At 55.7% G+C, this 16,299-nt stretch overlaps 1 protein-coding gene across 1 annotated transcript in view; it reads left to right on the top strand.

The window, feature by feature from the left end:
* Nucleotides 1–16,299, top strand: part of CRYBG2 (crystallin beta-gamma domain containing 2) — a 30,578-nt gene that overhangs the window by 4,428 nt on the left and 9,851 nt on the right. Inside the window, exons 3-11 of the mRNA XM_054012111.1 lie at nucleotides 1,597–2,789; nucleotides 8,431–10,786; nucleotides 12,008–12,055; nucleotides 12,152–12,270; nucleotides 13,707–13,863; nucleotides 14,472–14,611; nucleotides 14,812–14,938; nucleotides 15,402–15,437; nucleotides 16,016–16,152. Coding sequence (XP_053868086.1) covers nucleotides 1,597–2,789; nucleotides 8,431–10,786; nucleotides 12,008–12,055; nucleotides 12,152–12,270; nucleotides 13,707–13,863; nucleotides 14,472–14,611; nucleotides 14,812–14,938; nucleotides 15,402–15,437; nucleotides 16,016–16,152 — 4,313 coding nt within the window. The remainder of the gene's footprint in view (nucleotides 1–1,596; nucleotides 2,790–8,430; nucleotides 10,787–12,007; nucleotides 12,056–12,151; nucleotides 12,271–13,706; nucleotides 13,864–14,471; nucleotides 14,612–14,811; nucleotides 14,939–15,401; nucleotides 15,438–16,015; nucleotides 16,153–16,299) is intronic.

Genomic DNA, 16,299 nt, shown 5'->3' on the forward strand with positions numbered 1-16,299 from the left:
GGGTGGAACCCCTCTGGCTGTTTGCGCGGAAGCCAGCGCCTTGCCCCAGGGGAAGGCTGGAGCCTGGCTCAGCTGGGGCAAGTGAAACCACGGTGTAGGGGCCAATGGGGATTATGTAAGGCTGGCGCTCGCTCTGCTGCTACATGTCAGATCCCTGCGGCTGCCAGCCTGTACGTCCCCAGAGACAGGGACACGGGGGCCACCTCCTATCTGTTGGATCAGGAGCCGCCCGCATTGGCCCAGGGACTCAGATCTCCTCTAGTGAGCAGGATTTACTATAACAGAGACTTGGACCTGATCCAGTGACGCAGGGACCAGTGCCTGAGTTGCTGAGTCAGAGGTTAGGACTTTCCCCGACAGCTGGAGTGGGATCTCGTTCAGTGACCAGGAACTCCCATAGCCCAGGGACATGGAGTCCCAGACCTAACCCAGTGGGACAGGCCTTATTGAGTGACAGGAGCACCAAGATCTCCTAGCGCGTGGGGTCTCCTCCACTCCCCCAGCAATTGAGAGAAGGGCTTTCTCTTATGTCCCTGGAACCAGGCCCTCCCTCCTCTTGCTGCGATGACGCGGCCCCACTGATCTGCACGGGCACTGCCGTTCCCAGGGCAGCTGCGTGAAACTGCCAGTCAGAGACAAAGTGACGGGCGCTGGCCAGCCTCCTGGATCCCCTCCCCTCCCCTGCCGGGCCTGAGTTCTCGTTCATTTCTTGGTGTTGCCTTGATGCTGCGGGAGCAAGGGAAGGACACTCTGATCCTGCCACTGCTGGACCAGCTCTCTCCTGGGCTCACGCTTTCCACTTCCCTCCTTCACCAGCCAGAGAATCTGGCTGAGACCCAGGTCTGCCCGCCTGCCCCTGTGAACAGAGATCCCCATGTGGGAGCTGTCTGCATAGGGATCACAATGCACAGTTGAAGAAGACCCACAGGCAGGAGCTGGCAAGCCCCAGGCACTGTGGAAATGCAGTAATCGGGGAGCGGGCGGCTCAGGAGACGGGTTCTGGATCTTTTCTCACTTGCCAGAAACCAAATCTCATCCCCATCGGTGTGAAGCAAACGGGGGTGGGAGGGGGAGTCCAGTGCTCTGTGAAAAAGCTACATCGCAACTAGCGCTTGTGTTGCAGACTCAGCGGAGGCTAAGGGTTGAACAAGCCGTGGAGACTGGGCAGGCCTGTCTTGGTCAGCGCTGAGTTGCACAGGCCGGGCCGGGCAAGGGTGGCCGTGCTGCCCCTGTCCGGCGGATAGGCGCTCAGCAGGGCTGGGATACCAGCACTAGGATGCTGAGCGTATCTGAAGGTTCCCCTATTGCTCTGATCGAACCCAGCAGTGTGGACGTGAATCAATTCTAGAAGCAGGGGAGCCCGGGTGACACCAAGCGTTGGGGCGGGGGGGCAGAATTCCAGCCTCTCAGCCAGTCAGGTGCAGGATCCCGCCCTTGCGAGCCCTGACGCTCAGGGCAGGGGCTCTCGCTGATGCTCCTGCTAGCCAGCACCGATGTGCTGCTGTGTGGGGAGGGAGAGCTCAAGTGGCTGCTTACCGGCCTCCGCTGCCTCCTGCCCGTGCACCCGCTCATGATTCCCTCTCCTTCCCCCCACAGCCGCATGCTCTCAGCTACTCGGAGTCCGACCTCTGGAGCAACGGCCTCCTGCGGACGTTTGGGACCCTGCCTTGGCGGAGGCGGCAAAACAGCCATCTGGATCTCTCAGGCACCGGCGCCGGTGGTACGGGTCAGCTGGGGAGCTCACTGGACCAGCCCTGGCCTTGCGGGCGGCTACGGAGACCTGCAGTCGGCAGTGATTTGGATATGGCAGACCGGCTTGACCTGTGCTCTGCTGGGAACCTGGCCGGAGAGCAGGAGACTCTAGAACCATCTGCTTGGCCCATGGACATGGGGAATTCGAAGCCAGCCGCACCCAGCCAGGTGGAAATCTTCGCATCCTTTGACTCTCTGCTGGACAAAGAAGATGGGAGTTCCTGGGGAGAATCTGTCTCCATCGGCAGCACCTCCCTGGACTTCCCTGCCAGCCCCGAGACGCAGGGGGAAGACTGCAAGCTCCCAGCCGCCCAGGAGGAACCCAGCAGAGCCCCAGAGCCTCTGACAGATTGGGCTGAAAGCCTTTTCCAAGAGTATTTAGACTCGGGGACCTTCCGCCCTAAGGCAGCGGGACAGCCAGACCATGTGAGCCATGGCCATGGGGAATCCACCTCTGAACCGGAGACCTGTCTGTTCGCCAGTCCTTCCTATAATCGGATCAGCAGGATGGAGGAACCTGCAATAGGCAGGGAAAGCCCGGAACGGCCTCTGGAGACCATCCCGGGGGTTGAACCCGCCCCTGCCAACAGGCCTGCAAAGATCCGCTACGAGGTAACGATCACTCTGACCAAGGAGCAGGACGAGGGTGCGAAGAGCAGAGCAGAGGATCTGCCTAGGGTACGTGGGAATGGACGGGGTTCCCACGGAGACGCGAAGCCAGCTGGGGAGGCAGGAGTTTCTCAGGGGGTTGCTGAGTTGCAGAAAATGGATGAGCAATGTCATGGGGAACCAGACAGACCGGCTCCCCAGCTGGCAGCACGCAAGGAATTCCAAAACTTCACGCTGCAAAGGGAGGGTACTGCTGGGGTGACCGGGCAGGTCCGCCCAGTCCCAGGGTGCCTGGTGACACCGCTGCAAGGATCAGAGCCCAACCCCAGGTGGAGACAGGACTGGCAGGAACAGAGCCTGGCCCACTGCAGGGACCTCTCGGCAGCGGAGGGGAGAGCCGTCCACGCGGCAGGAGCCCCGGCCAGCAGGTACGTGAGGAAACAGGTTTTGAAAGGAACCTGGGCCAGCCCAGGCCGGTCGGCAAGACCTGGGGAGGGAGGCATGTCTCAGCAGAGACCGGAGCCAGAATGTCTCTGCTCCCCACCCTGGGAGCTGTATCCATTCAGCCTCCCCGGCACCTGAGCGCTCTCTCCCTCTGCCTGACTCATTGTCCCTGAGCAGCTGGGAAGGGACCTGAGAAGGGGAACCTCTGGCCAGAATCGCAGAGGGCCCCTGTGCCCACTGACGTCATGGGGGGGATGGGGACTCAGCCATTCATAAAAACAGTGAAAGGGGCTCCCTGAGTTCTGGGCTTGTATAAATCCTGGTGGGGTGGGGGTTGGATCTGGGGGTCTCGGCTCTAAAATTGCAAGGCCAGATTCAGCTCCCAGTTCCATGGGTGTCAATGCAGAGCGAGCGCACTGATAGCAGTGGAGTTATTCTGGATTTACTCCTGGGACCGGAGAGCAGAATTCAACCTGCCAGAGGCATAAAGAAACAACCTGGATCACACACAAAAATATGGCTACGTTCCAACCCGTGTATCCAACGGATCATGACCTAGAGACCACAGGGCGCTGGCTGCAGCCAGGATTTCCAATAGGCCCCACTGGCAACCAGCCCATCATTGTGTGTCCAGCTGTCTGGTGGTGTTACCTGGGCAGCTCGGTCTTTTGTGCGTCCAGACGTGTATTTTGTAGGAGCAAGGTAGTCACAGGAGTTTGCTGTTGTTGAAAATATGGCTCCATCGACGGACTATTGGGGTTCGGGCCAGGGGAAGCCCCCAAATGTAGACAACAATGTCATGAAATGTCAGCTGAGCAGAAACAGGCAGAAGGCAGCTGGGGCTCTTCCTCGAGGTCGCCGGTTCAAAGCCAGCCCCAGTAAGTGGTGGCTGGAACTTGTTACCATCTGATGCCTGTCCGGTGGCCTGGGTGCCATGAGTCTGCAGGTCTCCATCTAGTGCCTAAGGTTCAAGTATCCACATCACAAAAGCCTCCATTTCAGCTGATGCTGATTGGCAAGGCGGAAGTTGCAATTTATTGTTGTGGGTGTCCCGTGGCTTTGGAACCGTTTTTATAGTGGGGGTGCTGAGAACCACTGACCAAAACTGTAAACCCTGTATGTGATGGAAACCACTTCAAGCCAGGGGGTGTGCTGAACCCCAGCACCCCTGTGTGTGTCTCTAGGGCGCATGGTATTTCGGGGCCCTTTACACAGTTTGGATTAGGAGCATTTAACTATCCACATTGGGAATCATAACAATAATAGCAATATTCCTAGACTTTAAGGCCAGAAGGGACCATCATGGTCATAGTCTCACCTCCTGCACAACGCAGGCCACAGAACCTCACCCACCCACTCCTGTAATAGACCCCTAACCTCTGATTGACTTACCAAAGTCCTCAAATCGTGGTTTAAAGACTTCGATACCTAGCTCGTACATAGCCCTTTTCATCAGTGGATCTCAAAGCCCTTTACGAAGGAGGTCAGTAAATGCATCTCATGGAACTGCAGTTGTAAAGGACAGACCCGGAGAAACTAAGTCAGTCGGTGAAATGCCAGGGCTCTCAGTTGGTCCAGTAAAAGCTATTACCTCACCTACCAGGGTTCTTGTGATCACAGTCAGCAGGAGGGCTGGACGCAAAGCTGCACCTTGCAACCTCTTCTAAATGTCACCAGGTCCAGGATGAGCCATTTTTCTGGCGGGAATGAATTCCAGAAGCTAGGAGGCTGCTGCTGAGAATTCCCAGCCTGTGACTCCTTCCTGGGACAGACAGCCCGAGCTTTCCGATGGTGGGGTGAGTCAGGGGGGAGAGTCAGTTTCTTAGGTAACTTGGGCCTGTGTCATTTTGGGCCTTGTGACCAGCACCTTCACTTTCACCAGGAAGCGGCGCATCGCTGTGATGCGCTCTTGCCAGCTCGTTTTGCTCGGCAGGTGGCCAGACGCTTTCTGCAGTAGCCAAAGCTTCCAGGTGGCCTTTGAGGTAGAGCTGGGGGTCCGTTCTGAAGGGGACCACAATGAGGCCTGCATCCCCAAGGAAGGAATGTGTCAGCCCTTGACCGGCTGTGGGGGAAAGAAAGTGTCTCTGGCCACTGAAGCAATCTGGGCATCTAGGAGCAGTGGCAGACACCTGCCAAACCCCAGAGATTGGGAGCCACCTCAGCAATAGAGAGGGAGATGCCTGCAGCTGAGGGAGTGGTCACAGGCTTAACCAGCTGCTCAGTGCTTCCTTTGCCAGCCAGCGTTAGCTCCATCTTATCTGATTGATGCTTCCCTCCAGGCACTCATCTCTGCCAGACACTGGGGGAGCAGAGAGAGAGCTCCGTCTGGGGCCAGATGGAGACCGGAGTGCCATCTGATGGCTCTGTAGCCCATGCTGCCTCGCGATTGCCCCAAGCGGTTTCCCGTAGCCACTAAACAAAGTCTGCAGGGCTCCAGAGCTGGGAGTCCCCGTGAGATGGGACAATCTGGCGGTGCCGCACTTTGGGTCCCTGTTGACAGGAGTGAATGGAACTGGTTTAAAGTGATACTGTCCAGACCTGCTGGGTCCCCTACTGGAGTCTTCAGAAGTGGAAGGATGGTCTAGTGGTTAAGGCACTAGTGTAGGGCTTGGGAGACCAGTGTTCAGTTCTCAGCCACAGTCTTCCTGGGTGACCCTGGGCAAGTCACTTAGCCTCTGTGTGCCTCAGTTCCCCACCTGTACACCAGGGATAATAGCACTGCCCTGCTTCACAGGGGTGAGTGAGGATAAATACATTAAAGATTGTGAGGTCCTCAGATACTAGAAGAATAGGGGCCATATAGCTACCTCAGACAGAATTAGCAGCACCTCATGGGCGACATGGTGGAAGGCCACTGCTCTACTGGTATGAGCCAGGACACGTGGTTTCTGTCCATTGCTCTGAGGAGATTAACCCCATTCCCATGCCTTAGTCTGGTCTGGAGCCTGATTGGCCAGGGTCCAAAGAATCTGATGATGTCAGGCTCAGCTGCAGGTTGTGGGTGGCAATCTGGCCCTGAGCTCTTTTGGAAATGTGGTGCAGGGAACTGAGATTTGTCTGTAGCAGACAAGGGTTGTTCTGGGTTGAAAAGCCATCCAAATAGTTAAAGAGCTCAGGCAAAATCAGTGTTTGCTTAGACCAGGGAAGGAACACCTTGAAGTCACCTGCCAACATGCAGGTCCTGCGTAGTTATGGGGTCACCCAAACTGCATTTGGTCAGGTTACTGTAACGTCAGTATTCAGATGCTAATGGCCTGGGACCTCCTATGTGAATCACAGGAACTTCGTTAAGAATCTTTATTAAAAGCCTAATGGCAGCAGCAAATTCAAGCACTCGGGCTTCTCGGGACGTGACTCATGCCCACACTCCAGTATGTGTCTGTCTGAATGCTGGACTTGTGCCTATACAAATTACCCCCTCCGAAAGAGGAGGCCAGGGCAGGTGCTACATGTTAGTATGACCTAGTGGACAGAGGCTGGAATGGCACTCTGCCACCAACTGACTTGGGTGACCTTGGGCAAGTCACTTTGCTGCCCCATGCCTCAGTTTCCCCATCTGTAAAATGAGGATAGTGACACTGACCTCCTTTGCTAAGTGCTTTGATATCTACAGATGAAAAGTGCTAGATAAGAGCTAGGGTTTTATTATTAGTTATTTTTTGGGCGTTTGGCCCAAATCATGTCTGCACAAGGGGTCGGCACTGGCTGAAATTCCTGGGTAGACAGGGCCTCAGCCCATAGACTTCAGGGTAGTGCTCTCCTCTTGTGGCAGGGGGTCTGAAGGGCTACCTCCTGCTGGCCTTCTTGGTTCAAAGATTTCCTTTGAGCAGCATCCCCTTCTCCTCTCTCTGCCCCTGGATCCATTGGCCCCATTGCTGTACAACCAAGGAAGTCGCAGGATACCTCCGACCCCCGGTCTGACCCAGTGACATTGAACAAACTCATTATGGAGAGACACGATGAGAAGCCAAGGATGCTAGATGCTTCCGGCTCAGTCATGCAGGAGGTGCCTGATTGTGATGCCTTGTCAGCTGCTTAGTTGTAAACCGAAGAGCATAATAAAACTATTCTGGGGAAGCCACGCTCCATAATAACAGAGTCTCCCCAACAGAAGATAGCGCTTAGCTAGGAGGACGTTGTTTTTGCAGTGGGCAGGTGGGAGGAACGTCTAATCCTGTCGTTCACTCTTCCCGCACATCCATAAAAAACCACAGACTTAACAGGGCCCAGAGCTTAGCAAGATTCAATGTGGGATTGGCTATTTATATATGCTTATATAATGAAAAATGATATATTTATATATAAGACATCCTACTAAATGACAGCAATGTTTTGGAAGAGATGGGCTTACACCAATCTCTGAGTATTAGAGAACAGGATTCGACAGAATGTGTGTGTGTTACTGTGGGGTTCTCTGAAACATCTGGTGCCACCACTGTCAGAGACAGGACCAAGAGCTAGATGGACCTCCAGGCTGGCGATCCCTATGTAAAGAGCCGCACCTCTGCTGCCAAGAAATACTAACAAAGGGACTCATCCGTTGACTTCCTCAGACGTTCGGCACGAGCAAACGCGGCGTTTGGCCCAATATTAATAAAAATTCTTCCCTTCCTCTTGAGGAGTCTACAGCTGGAACTCCCAGCGAGCCAGTCCTTTCCCAGGGGAGGGAAGAGAACAGAGGAAAGGCAGCTCCGCTCCTGCTTCCTCAGAGGGAGGGGAGTATCCTGGCTGGTTGGTTTCTGGCTCCTATGTTTGCAGAGTCGCTGGCCCAGACACCCAGGTGACTCACCCTGAAGATTATGGACACTTTGCTCTGCCAGGTAGGGCAGGCCGGGCTGGCTGTGTTCCACCCTCCCACAGGAAACGCCAGTTGAACATTCTCCAGCTGGTTTTTACAGGTGTCGCTCAGCACCTTGGTTCTGATGTTTGGCTGGCTCCTAGGGCGACTGCTCCTCCAGTGGGAGGCAGCGACGTCGAATGGACTCCGCCTGATTTCCACTGGGGCCCACCCTGATGTACAAACTCTCACTGCATAACAGGCCAATGACCCAGATTCTGGGGTGTGATCCATTCCTCAGAGCCGGGGTGGGGGGAGGGGGAAGCGGCAATAATCTCTATAGGTACAGGTCCGGGCCCTCTAGAGCAGTTTCTATGTGACACCAACTATTAAGCCAAGCCTGCCTTGCACTATAACCACCTCCTATCAGGACTCCCAAGAAAACGAGTCACAAGGACGAGCCGGGTAGAAAGTCCAGGGCATGGGGGGCCGGGCTGGGCTGATCTGAGGTTAGTTAATGAAAGGGGGAGGAACTCGGTGCGGGTTGTGACTTCTACAAGACGGTAGCTGCTCAGTGTGGGTGTATGCAGGGCCGCCCAGAGGATTCAGGGGACCTGGGGCAAAGCAATTTCGGGGGCCCCTTCCATAAAAAAAAGTTTCAATACTATAGAATACTATATTCTCGTGGGGGCTTGGGGCAAATTGCCCCACTTGCCCCCTCTCTGGGCGGCCCTGGGTGTATGACGGGCTCTCAATGCTGGTGAGTGAGAACAGAGCCAAAGCAGGGAGCTCTGGGCCTTGCCCAAGCACTGACAGCTTCTCTTGTCTCTTCTCTCCTCCCTCTGTAGCTCCCCCAGCTCCTTCGGGCCGTGCAGAGACAGCGAGGAGGCCCAATCCGAGAGAGTCCGTGACGCTGGGACGGGGCTAGACGAGATGAAGAAGGTCGGCGGTAGCTCCCGCGCCCATCACCCCAAACCAGGAAAGTCGACCCAGAGCACCTGGTTCAGCTGGAAGAAAGCGCCCGCTGATCAGCCCGAGGAAGAGGCCAAGCCCTGCTCCCGCAAGGTCTCCCTGCTGTCACGGAGGTTAGAGGCCGCCGCCAGCCCCTCCCGGGTGTCGATACTGCTGGAGGCCTGGGAGAAGGGGACAATAGGCAGGGAATCTGGGGACTTGCTTTCTCCAACAGACAGCAGCTGCTCCCGATCTCCCGGCCTGCAGAAGGATTTCTCTGAACACACGCCCGTGTTCTCACAAGTCTATTCTCCCGTTCAAAAGGAGACAAGGTCGACTGAAAGGGGAAGGCAGGCTGCTGATAGCACTACAGTCACTGAATCCCAGAAGGATGGCTGCCAGCCCGGCGCGGCCAGCACCGCTATACCCACTGGATCCCCCGGAGAAAGTCACCTGCTCAGTGCTGGTAGCACCACTACACCCACTGGGTCCCTAAGAGAAAGCCACGGCCCCAGTGCTGTCGGCATCACTACACCTGTTGGGTCCCCAAAAGCAAACCATGTGCCCAGTGCAATTGGCACCAATACGCCCATTTGTTCCCCAAGAGAAAGCCACGGCCCCAGTGCTGTCGGCATCACTACTGTAACCAGTTCCCAAAGCCAATGGCCTGTCCCAAATGCTGGCAGCATTACTGTATTTAGATCCGAAAGGGAAATCCTCATGCTCAAAGCCGGCAGCACTGTTGGGTTTAGATCCGGAAGAGAAGTCGTTGTGCCCACCGTTGAGAGCACCAGTGTAAGCGAATTGGCACGAGGGAGCAGCACGTCTACCCCTGGATCCCCAAGCGAAAGCTGCTGGCAATGTGCTGGTGGAAGCCTGATGGCCCTTGGTGAGGCTGCTGGCAGCTGTGCCGCTGGATCGCCGGGAGAAAGCCGCACGGCGCAAGCCGGCGGCGCTGCTGTGAGTGAATCCCAAGGAGACAGGGGCATGCCTGAAACCGACGGCAGCCTGCCAGATCCCGGCGGCGCAGCCACAACTGGGTCAGAAACGGAGAGCAGCGTGCCAAGCACAGAGGGCGCCGGTTTAGCTGCACCCGGGACAAAGAGTACATCTAATGCTGCTGGCGCGCCTGGAAATAGCGCCCAAGGAGAACGTGACAATCCAGAGCCTTTAGCTGGAGTGCAGCTGTCGGTCTCCCAGGCTACGGTCAGGGGAGAGGGGGATGAACCAGCTGGGAACTCCGAGGGATCTGCACAAGAGCCAAACGTTTCATCTGAAGAGACCGAGGCCTCCCCTGAAGCCTTGAGTCACCAGGAGACGGCAGAGGAGGACCCCGACATGTCTGTGGACATGGAACTTTTGGTGGACACCCTCCGCAACATGGAACCCTCCGAAATCCGAAAGCCTCCCAAGATCCCCCGGCTGTCGCGCTCTTCCTCGCGTGGAAAATACGCCACCCTGCCGCCCATTGACGAGTATCACGTCGCTCCCAAGTCCCAGGTTCCCCTCCCGGAGGCCCTCAGCGAGCTCTTTGGTCGGACGGAACGGAAGCATCTGGAGGAGAATGGACTGAAACAGGAGAACGTGGATCCTTCCGAGGAGGAGGAAGAGGAGATAGAGAACCCATATCTCAGTAAGGATGAGAAGCCACAAGACAAAGAGGAGCCCAGGAAAATTTACCCCTGGGAAAACATGTCATCTGAAATAGAGGAGAAGACGCTGTCTCTCCTGGGGAAGTTGAGGCAGCCCTCAGGGGATGAGAAGGCTTCCAGGAATCAAAGCATCCTTTTCAACACTAACATCCTCAAAGGCACCTCCCTGCTGAAAGATCTCCAGGAGCAGAAGGCAGTCCCCACAGAAGACAAGCCCTACTCCCGCTTGGACAGCAGCCTCCTCTACAGACGGTTCATCTCCTCTGTGACGCCCCCGCTCAAAGCTCTGGAGAAGGAGCGAGAAGGAAGGAGCTCACCCACGCCAATTGACCCGGCTCTGCTAAATGCCAGTGGGCAGAGCTGGACGCCACCCAATGGGCCACAATTGAAACCCTGCGAACAGCTGACCTCTGAGCCTTCCCCCGCTGGAGTCCAAGAGATGACAAGAGTCCTCTCTCTGGACCCTCAGAAAGCACCAGGCACAGACAAAAGCACAGGCCAGAATCCTCTGCTCTTCATGGAGTCTGAGCAAAAAAATACTCCTCCCCCGTTGCTGGATCACCCTGCAGCTGGGGTGAGTAACTCCACACTACGCAGTCAGGTGAGTCTCGAGCTCTGAGCAGGAAGCCGGCTCAGCTTGTCCTCACCCCAGTCCCAATAATGCCATGCCCCTGAGCGCATCATCTGGTGATAGGGGAATCAAAACTCACCAGGGGTTCCAAGCCCTAGAAACTCCCTCAGTCCCATTGCGCGGCTCTGACCCGGCAGCTTGCGTTCCACAGCTGATGGGGGGGGGGGGGGAAAACTACAAGGAAACTGATGGCGCTGGTGGGACCTGGATTCCCAAAGCAGTATTGATAATCATAATGATCATCAATAATGGGTCAACTCAGGAGGTCCTTACTCAGGCAAAACACCCCGTGAGTAAGGACAGCAGGGTTTGGCCATTGTAATATTTGTGATTGTTGTGAGGTCGGCCTTTGGAGGGGGGGAAGCTTTGCAGTGCTGGTTGATGGGGAGCTGATGTGAGGGAGTACCAGTCCGGCAGGCCCCAGGACCTGCATCCTTCTGGAGCCCTGGGGAGAATGCGGAGCAGCATGGAGAACAGGAGGCGGGAGTGCAGACGCCCATCAGGACGAGGCTCTCAGGCGTAGGCAGGACTGACGCTGGCATCATGCCCCACACAGGGTAGCCCAGCTGGGAACGAGCTGCTCTGTGACGGACAGAAGGGCCGATTCTGACACCCCTTCCTCAAACTGTGCAGCGCTTACTCCACGAGTAGCTCCATTGCCTTCTGCTCGTGGAGTAAGGTGAGTAATGGAATCTGAGTGGCCCAGAGAGAGACACTGAGCAGCTGGAGTGAGAGATGAGCTGAAGCTGGAGAGCTGAATGAGAGATCGATGCGTGTGTTTGGGATTAGGTAAATAGATGGCTATGCACAGGGAATGCATATGTAGGGACTAAATAGATGAGAATGGAGATGTTTAGATAAAGGGCTGTGTATAAGGGGTAGACCGACAGAGGTGTATGGGGTTCGATAGATAGAAAGCTGTGTATAAGAGAGAGCTAGCTAGCTGGATGTGTCTGAGGCTAGCTAGAGAGACGGCTGTGTGGGACAGGGGCTGGATAGATAGAGAGAAGTGGGTGAGGTAATTGATGAACAGAGATGATGGCATGCCAGGGGTGTGGAAGGAAGGAATCTTGGGGCAGACCAGAGAAGACGAGAAGGGACCGAGGGAGCCTTCTCGAAGTGCAGGCTCTTTCCAGAGGACGTGCCATTTCCTTCCGCTTCTTACCCAGTTTTCCTTTCCTTTTTTTCCAGCAAGAGGCAAAGAACCCCTCCACGAAGCTCAACGGGAGACCTGGGAAGGTACTGATGCTATGGGCAGGGCTGGGGTGGGGGCGTCAGCCATGCGCGGGGGCAGGGCAGGCAGGTGAGGTTAGCGGTGGTGTCATTTCTCTCCAGATCATTCTGTTCTCCGAGTCGGGCTTCGCAGGCCAGAAGAGGGAGATCTGGGGCGACATCGCCGATGCTACGTCCTGGGAGCTCTCCCACACCATCTCCATCCAGGTGGTCCGAGGCGGGTAAGCATGCCGCCGGCTGCTCTGCTCTAGCGTGAGCTCGTGCAGACACAAGGGCTAAGGATGGAGGCTACAGAGCCGCGCAGGGCTGCAGGGGGAATGACGGCACCGAAAAGGGAGCAGTGAGGGCAAAAAACCTAACTCGTTTTAAGACTGAGCTCGATGAGTTTATGGAGGGGATGGTACGATAAGGTTGCCTGCAATAGCACATGGCCCACCTGCAACTGCTAGTAGCAAATATCTCTAATGGCCAGAGATGGGACACTAGATGGGGAGGGCTCTGAGTTACTACACAGAATTCTTTCCCAGGTGTCTGGCTGGTGGTGGGTCAGGATCTAACTGGTTGCCATATTTGGGATCAGGAAGGAATTTTCTCACAGATCAGATTGGTTGAGACCCCTGGGGGGTTTCGCCTTCCTCTTCTGCCGTGAGGGCCATGGTTCGCTTGCTGGTTTGAACTCGAGTAACTGGTGGATTCTCAGTAACTTGAATCAAGCCTTGAGGACTTCAGTAGGTCGACCAGAGGAACCTACTACAGGAATGGGTGGGGGAGGTTCTGTCACCTGCCATGTGCAGGTCAGATTAGATGATCCTGATGGTGCCCCTGGCCTTAGAGTCTATGAGTCTGTGACCCGCAGGAAGCCGCCCAGCTCAGCTTGCATGAGAACCCAAATCCCCACATTCGGGCGACTCTCCAAAGCTGGAGAGGGAGGCTACGGTACTGAGCTGGGACTCAGGAGATGAGGGCTCCGCCACTGTTCCCAGTGAGATCTCGGGCAAAAAATCTCTGTGCCTCGTTTTACCATCGGGGAGAATAATCCTTCCTTTCTCCTACCTTTGTCGACCGGGTCTATTTAGATGGTGAGCTCCAGGGCGTGCCCAGCACCTAACACGCCGGGGCCCTAATCTTGGTGGTTAGAAACTAGTGCCCTGGTCACTGGTAACATGCCCTCAGCCAAAGACTGAATCCAGGGCTCTGGTCACTCTCTGGGAACCACATGACGGGGGGCTTTAAACAGTGCCCCACTTGGCTCAGCTTGGGCTTGTACTCATCCCTCTGATTATCGTCCAGGCGCTCCCATTCTGCTGGGAATTTAACAGTCTCTCAGTTATCAGCTCACTGTTTAATCGGGGCTCCCTGGTTATTCCCCTGGTTTGCTCCCTGCTGTGTGTTGACCCCAGGTTACTGTCCAAGGCCCTGATGCTGCAAAGTCATCCTCATAGGTAAGACCCTTTCTCCTACACAGAGTCCCACTGAACCACTGGGACGCCACATGAGCACTAGGGTTCCCTTTGCCCGGGCAGGGTCCCAGTGGGCAGGCAAGCGGTGCTGGACTCCCAAGATGGGCACAGGCTCAGAGGCTGTGCCGGCAGGCAGCAGGGTTACCCTGCAGTGCTCTCGGTGCAAGCCCCCCTCCCGTACGCTGTGCTCCCTCCAGCTGGGTGATGTACGAGAAGCCGCGGTTCCATGGGCGGAAGTGTGTGCTGGCCGAGGGGGATGTGGAGATCAACAATCCATGGACAGCCTATGGGAAAGACGGGGAGGCGCCTGAGAACGCGCCCTTCCTCATCGGCTCCTTCAAGAGGGTGGTGAGGGTAAGTGCAGGACCCCATCGAGGCTGGTCTCCAGGTGGGTTTGATCCTCTTAGAAAACACTTCACCTCCTCCAAAGCAATGGGATGTTCAGTAGAATTGGGGCCAAGCCCTAGACCCAACTCCCGTGAACTTCGTGGCCCAACCCCAGCGGAAGGGCCTGCATGGCAGCTGGTGCGGGAGCAGGGTGCGAGGGAGGGCTATGCAGTGGGGCAGTGCCAATGGAGTGATGATGAGATCGTTGTCCATGGAAGCATTCGTTGTAGGAGGTCAACATAGACAACGATGAGGCCAATAATAAGAGTAATGTCAGGGATGGAGCAGTGGATTTTTTTTTTTACAAGGCAGATTCTTGGAATCTCTAGGGCTTTCAGGTCCATTTGAAGGAGAATCTAAGGTGTCATTGAACTCCTTTTCCGCAACCTGAGAAAAAGCCCTGATGGACGTTGATCTTAACTTGTCCTTTGGGATCTAAATTAGAGAGTGAAGCAGCTGGCACCTGATGGGAGGCCGGGGTAGGTTTCCCTGGGGTGGTTCTTAGCACAAGTTCGGGGAGAGATGAAGGGTACCTTGGTCCCTGCTGGCTAGCAGGTTGTTGTCTCCTGTTTCAGGATTACCGGATCCCCAAGATCAGTTTGTTTACCGAGGAGAATGGAGAAGGCACAAAAGTCAGGTTCATGGATTCCTCAGAAGACACCCGGGTCCGTGGCAAGCCCTTGAAGGCCTCTTCCATCATTGTCCACTCTGGCCTGTAAGACATGCGCACTGTGGCGCTGGGGTCTGGGCGGGGTTCCTCTCTTCCTGCTTTGGCTTCCCAGTTCAATGAAAACCAGAGAAGGAGCCCAATCCAGAGCCCTTTGAAATCAGTAGAAAGACTCACATTGAGTTCAGAGAGCAATGGATCAGGCCCAAAGCTCGTCTGTATGTAATTGTTTTCTCGCTGTCCTCCAGGTGGCTGATTTACTCCAAACCTTTCTTTGATGACGACCCCTATGTTTTGGAGCCTGGCGGGTATCCCAATTTAAAAGCCTGGGGTGCGAAGGACCCGTCCGTCTGCTCTATGCATCCTATTAAACTGGTGAGTGCTTTGCATTGGTGCCTCCCACCCTCCCATTGGGAGATGCTACCAGCTAATCACTCCGTCCCTTCTAAGATAGACAGCCTTGTATCAGGATCAAGTATATCTGATAAAGGGATGGCCACCACCGTTGGCATTTGAACCTCCCCTGATGGAGATGGTTTGTCCCGAGCTGCATTTTCGGAAAGGTGCCTGGGACCTAGTGAAATGGCCAGTGCACTGTGGGGACTGGAACGAAGCAGGAACGCTCTGAATCCCCAGGGCTGCACAGGGCAGAAGACAAGCTGAAGCTCACACACAGCCCCCTCCTTCCTGACAAGACTATAAATCAGCCTGATTTCACTTTAGTAGCTTTTGAGCCCCACGCCCTTAGCCTGGTCTGGTTCTAGCCTTGAATCTGTGCTCTGCTTCACTCTCTCTCTCTCTGCCAGGCAATTCTCATTCTGGTTTCCTCTTGTTTCAGGGCTGCCCTGCTGTAGAGAAACCTGGGGAGCCCAAGGTAAGAGAGGAAGGGACTTGCTGAGCCGGGGCCCTAAAACTGATCAGGTGAAGGGTCAGTTCCCAAAGGGAAGGGTGTCCAGAGTGCTCACAGCTGCTGCAGAACCGGCCACTCCCACTGGGAGGTGCTGTTGGGGATCATGCCAAGAGATGGGCTGGGGGACTGCTCACAACCCACTCCCAGCTGTTGCTAGGAGGGGTGACTATAGAGAATGGTGTCAGAAGATTGACTGTGGCAGTGCTCCCGCTACTCCAGCCTCTTCCAGTAGGGGGCACTTTAGGGAACGGGGCAGGAGCACAGGCTGTGGGGGAGCTCCCAGCTACTCCAGTCCCAGCAGGAGTCACTAGGTCTGGATCTGGTTCCTCAATCGCCATAGAATATCAGGGTTGGAAGAGACCTCAGGAGGTCATCTAGTCCAACCCCCTGCTCAAAGCAGGACCAATCCCCAGCCAGAACTTTACCCCAGTTCCCTAAAAGGCCCCCTCAAGGATTGAACTCACAAGCCTGGGTTTGGCAGGTCAATGCTCAAACCACTGAGCTATCCCTCCCCCCCGCATGTGTTTCCTGTGTCTCTCCAGGCAGTGATCTACGAGAAGGCATGTTTCCAGGGCCACAGTTGCGAAGTGAACCGAGACATCTATGCTCTGAAGAAGCAGGAGAACAGCCTGGGCCCTGTGATGTCCACGGTGGGGTCTCTGCGCATCCTGGGGGGCTGGTGAGTGTCTGGAGGAACTGCAGGGACCAGAGGGTGAGATTGTCGTCATTGCAAAGTGCCCTGGTGGCCAAAGTCCAAGGTGAAGAAGGAGCCCAGGGGTCTGCAAGCCCGGGAGCTGTTCTGGGGGAAGCGCCCCCTATACACAAA

This window comes from Malaclemys terrapin, chromosome 22 (genome assembly GCF_027887155.1).
Source record: "Malaclemys terrapin pileata isolate rMalTer1 chromosome 22, rMalTer1.hap1, whole genome shotgun sequence".
Classification (NCBI taxonomy): Eukaryota; Metazoa; Chordata; order Testudines; family Emydidae; genus Malaclemys; species Malaclemys terrapin.